This window comes from Scatophagus argus, chromosome 19 (assembly GCF_020382885.2).
Source record: "Scatophagus argus isolate fScaArg1 chromosome 19, fScaArg1.pri, whole genome shotgun sequence".
NCBI classification, from domain to species: domain Eukaryota; kingdom Metazoa; phylum Chordata; class Actinopteri; family Scatophagidae; genus Scatophagus; species Scatophagus argus.
Window position 1 is genome coordinate 18,548,804 of NC_058511.1, and position 8,958 is coordinate 18,557,761.

Sequence of the window (8,958 nt, forward strand, 5' to 3'; positions counted from 1 at the left end):
GTACATAAGTATTCACACTCTGTGATCAATACTTTGTTGAAGCCCCTTTGGCAGCAGTTAAGGTCTCATGTCTTTTAGAGTATGATCCTATAAGCTTGGCACTCTTATCTTTGGGCAGTGGCCAGCTCTAGGAAGAGTCCTGGCAGTTTCAAACTTCTTCCACTTATGGAGGCCTCTGTGCTCTTTAGGACTTTTAATGTGTACCCTTCCCCCAGATCTGTGCCTCAACAATCCTGTCTCAGAGGTCTACAGACAATTCCTTTGACTTCATGGCTTGGTTTGTGCTCTGACATGCACTGTCAACTGTGAGGGCTTATATAGACTGGTGTGTGCCTTTCCAAATCATGTCCAATCAGCTCAACTTACCACAGGTGGACTCAACCTCTGAAGGATGATCAATGGAAACAGGATGCACCTGAGCTCAATTCTGAGTGTCAGGGCAAAGAGTGTGAATACTTATGTACATGTTACATTTTTTTTTTTTTTTTTTTTAGCAAATTTGCTAAAAATCCAAGCAAACTTGTTTCACTTTATCATTGTGGGGTATTTTGTGTAGAAGTTTGAGGGAAATAATGAATTTAATCTATTTTGGAATGTGACTAACATAACAAAATGTAGAAAAACCAAAGCAGTGTGAATACTTTCTGGATGCACTGTGCATGACGCAGGTATTCTACAGTGGTGTAAAACGTAGCCTAGTGTATGGTATCTTAGACTGCATGTTGTATCATCATGAAGTGAACTGCTCACCTCAGTCAGCCATCTGTAGTTTTAGTGGATGTGTGCAGAGAGGATCATTGCTTACTTTGAGTCACATAAGTTCTTGATTGGTTGTTCAAAGCTGTCTCATCACTCACCTCTCACAGAAATGTCCAGCATAGCCCTCTTGACACTTGCACCGCAGAGTGGCACCTCCTTTGTCACAATAAACTGCAAAACTGACCAGACGCACCGGGGAAAGCATGTCAGACATTACCCATCGACAACATGCAGTCTTGTGGACTGAAGAATGGACTTGCTTACTTATTGGAGACAACCGAGAGCGGACATGCACAAGGTTGGCAGGTGTGGTGTCCGTCTGGGCTGCGGGCCAGCATATAGCCATCTTCACACATTTCACAGAAATCACCTGTGCTGTGGTCCTTACAGTTCTGAAAGGGAGAATGTAACAACTGATGGCAGCATACTTCTGATAATATAAAAAAAATCTATTGGTTAAGGTCATAGAAATGAAGTGAACTGAAGTGACTTCACTCCGATACTTCAATAAAATGATCATCAGTGTGGGGAAAACTTACTCTACAAACACCAGTGATGTCATCGCAGTATTCTGCGTGGCCTTTGCAGTTACACGGTAAGCATAAGTTTTGTGCACTCAGGAAAAATCCCTTTGCACATACCTGTAGCGGGAACAGAAATATGAATTCTTACTTAAAAGTCAAACAGTCCAAGTCCCTGACGGCAATGACACATGAGCTGTTTGCACTGCAGGTATACTCTGTCTCTGAACTTTCCCAGAGAATGTGCTAATGCAGAGTAGATGGCAAGGGATCATTTGGAAATCAAAGACTGAAAGTCTTCAGTATGTTTTTGTGGCTTCCTCAGTTCTGTGCAAAGCTTACAGATGGAACAAGAAGAAAGCTCATGGAGATCCCCTGTTGAGTTCAGTAAAGGTCATGGCAATCTGCCTATTAGTTCAGGGTATTTCAGTGATGAGCAGAACTTTTGGCCTGATACTGGCACTAGAGAAAAGCTCAGGGGGGTTCTCAAATCTCTAGCAGACAGCTTGTGGGAAGCATTAATATCCACACATGGCAACTAGGCGAGTACCTTTTAAAACAACTGATGCTGGTTATACTTTGTTCTAGGATAAGTTGTCAAGGGCGGACTGACCCACTGGCTAACGAATTGATCATTGGCTTTAGCCCACACAGTAGCTCATTCAGTCACTAAATGAGAGAGCAGATGCCAGAACTAATGTATGTTTTGTATAAACTGTATTCAGTTTCACTACGAAATATAAGCATGTATTCACAGCACAAATTTAAATTAATTGGCTTCTTTATCAACTGTACAAAAATCTATTTAATTCATGCTTACTTGTATTTATTTGTATGTCCAAAGTCATATACAATGTCTCTTTAGTAGGCTTTACAAATGAACTATTCTTAAGCCAGCCTGAGTTCTGTAAGAGTGCAAGGAAATAATCCTCATGACCAAAGTAAATATTTACACACAAGCTATAAAATACCAATGTAAACTCAGAGCACTGCTGCCAAACTGTAAACTCCAAAACATATTCACTATTCAACTGTTGGTATTATAAATCTCAGCTTGAACTATGGAAGACAAAGATAGCCCTGGACCTGGCAGGACCCAGGGGCCCAAAGCCTCAGGGGGGCCTTAAGCAAGAGCCTGCACATAAATTGAGTGTTAGCAACATTTTTTTGTTGGAAAGTTAATGGCCAAACCTACATCACAGACAAAAGTATTGGGCCATCTGACAATTACACCAACAGTGACTTTAATGACATTGCATTCTAAATACAATATATAGACAAAACTACTCATATGGGACTGCTTTTCAGAGGTGGGCTTGGCCTCTTACTTCTGGTGAAGGGAAATCTTAAAAACTTCAGCATACTAAGACATTTTGGACAATGCTATGCTTCCAACGTCGCATCAATTTGGTGAAGGCTCTTTTCTATTCCAGCATGACTGTGTCCCAGTGCACAAAGAAAAGTCCATAAAGACATGGTTGGATGAGTTTGGTGTGGAAGAACCTGACTGGCCTGCACAGAACCCTGACCTCAACCCCATCTAACACCTTTGGGATGAAATGGAATGGGATTGCAGGCCTTTTGGTCCAACATCAGTGCCTGAGCTCACAAATGCTCTACTGCAATAATGGACAAAAATTCCCACAGAAAGACACAAAATCCTGAGGAAAGTCTTCCCAGAAGACAAGACTGTCTGTGTATTTAGAATGTGATGTTATTAAAGTAATGGTCAAGGGTGCCTACATATATATATATATATATATGTAGTGTGTGTGTGTGTGTGTGTGTAACTGATTAGATATTTTTGTATTAATTTATTTTTATTTTGATTTAAGCTGTTCTAAATGTTTCAGAGAAAATAGAAAATAAAAAAAGCATATTTCTTAAATCTGTACCTTTGAGTTCTGAATTGCAGCAGTTCACTCCCACTTACAGAATGGCATTTATAAACCTGCATCCTGTCTGATGTTTATTCACCAGGGTTTCAGGATGGTGTGATATAAGCATTCAGAGCCTGCCCCCACCCTCCGACGCGCACACACACGCGTACACACACTCGTTTGAACGTCTTTGAACATTTGAAGGACCACCATTCAATGAAGCGTACAATAGCACTTTGTGTGCAGTAGTCTAGAAGAACTCCATAGTTTGACCTCCTTGTTCCACTCAGTCTACTGGACATTGATGCTGTGCATCCAAAACAGCCAACTGGAACATTCCACAGACATACAGCACTGTGCGCTTACTTACAGTATGATTCACATTTTCCTTTGATTTATTCACAGATGGTCTGTGAGACAAAGACACGCTTCTGTAGATAGCTCATGTGAAACATCCTGTGAACTGCAGTAGTCTACTGATTCTTCCTGCAGACCCTTTTCCTGTGGCTTCCCTGACTCACAGTACACATTTTATTTCAGACCCATCCATGATTACCATATAAACACTCAATGTATCAACCTTCCATTGTAAACACATCCTGAAAAGGCGACTAATGATTTAGATGGGTTGAATTGTCACAGAAAAAAGCCCCAAATGGAAGTCCAAGTCACTGGGGGTATAATAAACTACAGGTTTATGGGGAAATCTCAGAGTTTCTAGACTGTTTACCATTTGTAAAGCCACTTAGAAGAGTTTTGTTATGGACCAGTGGTTTAGACCTATTAGCTGTGATGGGTCAAACAGCTGCAATGTGTATACACAGGGGAGCAGAGGGCTGGGGGCTGGGGGGTAAGGGTTGAGATGCAGCAGATGGTCTTGAGGTAGGACACGCATGCCTCTAAAATGAGAAGAATGCGTCACAAGTATACAGCCAAACAGCCTGTGGAATAACATTTTTCTGGCCTTGTTTGGATGACTTGGTGTTGTAATAATTTGCATTCATAATTTAAGCTTCAGAGCAAAAAAAGAAATAGTTCAGCATTTTTGGGAAATGGGCTTAGTTGTTATAGTTTTGAGACATGAGAAAAAATGATGTCACTGTCAAGTTAAGATGGGTTCTAAAGTTAAAAATACTCCTACCAACATCTCTAAAACTCATTGAAGTGAAGAATCTCATTTATTCGGCCTGAACATGAACAGAACTGTAGAAAGGATTGCTTGGTGCCCCAAAATGGCAGAAAGACAAACTTGCAAAGACCAAAAAGAGAGTGAAAAGAAAAGTGAATAATGACTTACATTGGTTGGGTAGAAGGAAACACAACATTAAATCAATGCTAATGTTGCTTTGTACCTTCTGGATGTGTGAACAGACAATTAGCCACAATTGATTAGCCATACACACTTGAAATAAAAATGCAATATAAACTTTGCCAAAATTTCATATATATATATGCATTTTCTCAGTAAATAAGAATCATTTGTAACCATATGTTTAACTATGAAACAAGCCATGTTGTTCCCCCCTCAGTGTTTAAGCTAGACTAGTCCATACTCTAGTAGTATTGAGTAGTATTGGTACGTAAGGCTAATATCTTTTCATGTAACACTCAGAAAGGCAGCAAATATATTTATTTTCCTATATCCCAAACTATTAATTTAGAAGTATTTGTATTTGTTATCCTTGTATACATATTTGAAACTTTGAAAAGGATTTTCAAACATGGTGGTTTTCTCAGCTAATCTTTACCACAGAAACAATTGACATTTGCTGCCTTCTGCCAGCTATGAGAACACTCAGTAATGTGAACTATTCCTGCGGTTCTCCCACTGTGCACACTACAGTGGAGAACAAAGATGACATTCAACATGTACTAGTCTCTCTCTGTTTTAATTGTAAAGCTGTATTGCTCTGCTCTGGTTTTTCAGTATATATCAGTAATTCCAGTGCATTGACTAAAAGCCTACAGGATAGACCAGAAGAAAGCAATATAGAGTCATACAAATAGGGCTTCTATCGAACTCAAAAACAATATTTGGCTCTACACATGAGTGTTTTCCAAAGTCAACACACTCTCTGGCCATGTAGGTCCAAAAACTGTGGCCATGCCCTTTCTCTGCACCGTATGTGGGGGTGGCGGAGAGTGGGAGCTCTAAAATGTTGTTTTATAAAGACAACTTTTAAATGCAATTGGTTCTTCTCTTGTGTTCTATGTGTGTGTTATGTACAGCGCATTTGCCTGCCAATAAAGTTTTCCCAGAGTGTGAGAATTAAGTGGATTAAATGTTAAAGCTTGAAGGTTGAATCTCATTTCCGCTTTGCCTCCAGCTGGAGCTGGCAGCTGTACTCATTTTGCCCTTGAAGAGGGGTTCAGACACTGGATTTAGTCATGCTAACTCCTCTGAACATCCTGCGGACACTACACATCCCGGGTCATGAGAATCTCATCCTAACTCAAGAACTACGCGCAGACAGTCTGGCTGCAGGGGTGAGGCCTCCTCCCCTGGGACCCTCAGCTCAGAAAACTTAAACAGTGAGAAATAAACATGTACAGGAAAAAAAAATGAGTAAGAGATGTTTAAACTGCACTGGTTTAACATTGAGGATTGAATATCTCCACACTTTTGACCTACACTCCATTTTCCCAGGATGTTTCTTGATACTTTATACTTTGTCTGACCAGCTCTGAGCAAAGTCACTATATAGTCACTTACATCTTGGTTGCCAAGAATCACAGCTTTCCCCACTTCACTTCTATGGGGCTAATGAGCACAAATTAGCCACAAAGGCATCCAAAGCAGTTATGTAATGACAGCCACAGTGTAACGAAACATGTATTAAAAAGGACAAAGTTGTAGCTCATGTATGGCCTGACATCTTGTTTTACTTATTTGAAGCTAAAGGCAGCTAACACTTACAGTATATAAGGATGTGCAGCAGTGATGACTAATGTAGCATCAAAACTGTACAAACAGGATGTCAACCAATCAGTTGTAGATCAAGAATTGAGGATATCAGTTTAGATAGGTTAAACACTTTTACATTCTGGAGAGCAAAGTGTTGCTCTAAAGTCAAGACTTTTGTTTTGCTCTGATTGAGTTGGTGACAGCTAACCTGTCGCTAAACAGGAATGTCAATATTTGTGGTCTCTGCAAAACCCCAGATTAGATGCAGTGATTTTATTATTTTTTTTGTTTGTTTGTTTTTACATCCAGTGCTACAATTTTTGAAAATCTCCATATGTTGTATGTATGGTCTACATGTATGTATATATGATTACAGGTATGATTAATGAAAATCCAAAGGTCAAGTGCAGTTCTTTCACAGGATGTGAACTCAAGTCTCCTGCATGAAACATGCCTGACATGTCCATTTAAGTTCACACTTCTTGTATTGACAAAAATCTGTGTTGACTCATCCAATATCTACAGAATTTCTCGAAGCAACTGGTTATGTGATTAATTTAGCAACTGGGCTATCCCGTAGGATACAAACATACTGTACCTTGAGAAGCTACTCTGTCAGAAACACAACAGGAGAACAGCAACTTGTGATTCTATTTCAGCGCAAACAAACAAACAAACAAATGGGAGACTGGGTGGAGGATTCATAGAGAAATGTTGTGTTGTCAAAAACAAAACAAAACCAAACAAAAAAAGACACAGTTAAGTGTGCTGTACCACACTCTAATATTGAAATCAGGGTCAAATGTTGCACTCTGAACTATAGGTGACTTACATGTAAGCACGAGTTTTTGTCTTGTGCATCTTTTTTGGTAAATACAGTGTTTGCAGTTATCTTTGGGTGCACAATGTTAATCATGTTGGAAATGCAGAGCTCTATTTCACTACTATATGCCCAGCTGATAGTTTGGCTTTCTATCCTACATAAGGGCTGTCTCTCTCTCTCTGGGATGTTGTTAAAGATTAAGCAGCTGGTTTCCATTAGGGAACTGACAGGAAGGGGAGGGGCATGACAGTGGTGGAGACAGTAACTCAGAGCCCATGTGAGCTTTAGCCTTGGGGTACCTCTGATGACACGAACACACATGCGTGAACACAAAGCAGGACCATTATGAAGTACAGTACAGTCACGCAGAAGTCCTGAGAGAGCTCTCCAGACAGCCACAAGTAAACTCTGCCAAAACACCCATCAACATGCCTCATCCTTAACATTCACGTACATGATTTCAACATCAGAAGAAGTCAGTAACTTAGTTGTACTAGGACACCAATAAGAGATAAAAGCAAATTTGTCTTACTTTCAGTACCGACTGTTGCTGGTCCTCAAGCCTGGCAGCAGAAACTGGATAGACAATCCCTGAGAGGATGCAGACAAGGTTGAGGCAGGACAGAGATTTAGCAGCCATATTTGTGTGTTTGCCCAGTGGAGCACTCTCTGTCTGTATCTCTGTCAGTGTCTCCTGGCTGCAGGAAAATCTCTGGGCAGCTCCTCTTGCTCTGCTGCACCCGCTGGCTTAACTTTTCCACTGCGCCGACCTCCAGATGCGGCAATGCGCCGAGTCCAGGCAGTAAGAGCAGACTGAGTCCTGTAAAACAAACTTGTGTGGACTTCCTCCCTTTCTCTCCCTCCCTGCCCTGATTCCTCTCTCCTAGCTGACTTGTGTCTCCCCCGAGCCAGTGCCTAAATCACATACAGATGGGAAGGCTAGAAACTGAGAGAAAGAGTTAGAGGGGGGAGAGAAAAAGAGAGAAAGAAGGACGGACAGAGAGTGAAACGAGCAACAGAGGGCTTCTGTCTGTGGAGCAGAAGGCAGGCTCAAAGCAGACAGCACACCCATACAAACTGCATATCTCTCCCCTGACTGACAGAGTCAGATTGAGTGTTAGCTTCCCATCTCCATTTGCAGGACTATGACACCCTTTCACCTTGTGCTCAGCACGCAGCACCCCTCCCTCTGCCCCCCACCCTAACCCCCTCCTCCCTTCCCCTCTGTTCGGCCAGGGTGGGCAGAGGGTCTAAAGCTTCAACACTCACTCGGCGGGCAGAAAAGAAACAGCTGCTGTGATATCCCAGCCCAGCTCCACCTTGCAGCCCCAGGCTGTTTGTTTTCCAAGGTCAGACCATCAAAAGCTGCTAAATTTAAAGATATTGTGTGAGGCTTTTAACAGGAAGAACCTGCGTGTGACACTTCCAGCACAAAGGACGTACTGTCAGAGACTAAAAACAGTAGTTTCCTGTAGTGGACCTGGATTGCTGGACGTTGTGAAGACGACTTACAACTTGTTTTGCACATGCTGAAATTAATGCTTCGAAGCAGACATGTCACACAGGTCTGAAGACAGTTCTAGTTTCCCCACAAAGACCATGTTGTAAGCAGTTCCAAATATGTCCAAGTTATGTCATGCTCGCCTTTAGGACCATGTGGATGTTATATGTCTCAAGTGACTAATAAACAGGTTGTCACATTCCAGTGGCAGAGATGACATTGACACAAGAGCAAAACAAGGCCTTGGGCTGCTCTATATTTATTATTGCATGCAGAAGTCAAAATAAATTACGAATTCTTCTCACTTTTTTTGTCTGAGGAAATAAAAAAAAGTTTCACTTGAAAGAAGTGGGGTTTAAAGGAGTTTCAGCAACTTTGCACCTTGCGTACTTTGTGCTTGTACTAGTCTCTAAATCTGCACTGTACAAGTGCTGTTTTTCTTTTTCTTATTGAAAATGAGTATAAAAACAGGTGGATGAAAACATAGGTTGGTTAGCGATAGCTGTTTTTCTTTTATAAGGCCAGTTCTGGTGGTGACAAGTGATGAGATTGTCAAAACTCAGAGTATC

General features: G+C 41.2%; 1 protein-coding gene across 1 annotated transcript in view; it reads right to left on the reverse strand.

Moving 5' to 3' along the window:
• The window catches only part of lama4 (laminin, alpha 4), a 34,679-nt gene extending 26,645 nt beyond the window's left edge, over window positions 1-8,034 (reverse strand). Inside the window, exons 1-4 of the mRNA XM_046373424.1 lie at window positions 7,421-8,034; window positions 1,299-1,400; window positions 1,024-1,151; window positions 858-938 (exon numbers count right to left, since the gene is read on the reverse strand). Of these exons, the coding sequence (XP_046229380.1) occupies window positions 858-938; window positions 1,024-1,151; window positions 1,299-1,400; window positions 7,421-7,528 (419 nt within the window). The 5' untranslated portion in view covers window positions 7,529-8,034. The remainder of the gene's footprint in view (window positions 1-857; window positions 939-1,023; window positions 1,152-1,298; window positions 1,401-7,420) is intronic.
• Window positions 8,035-8,958: the final 924 nt, after the last annotated feature.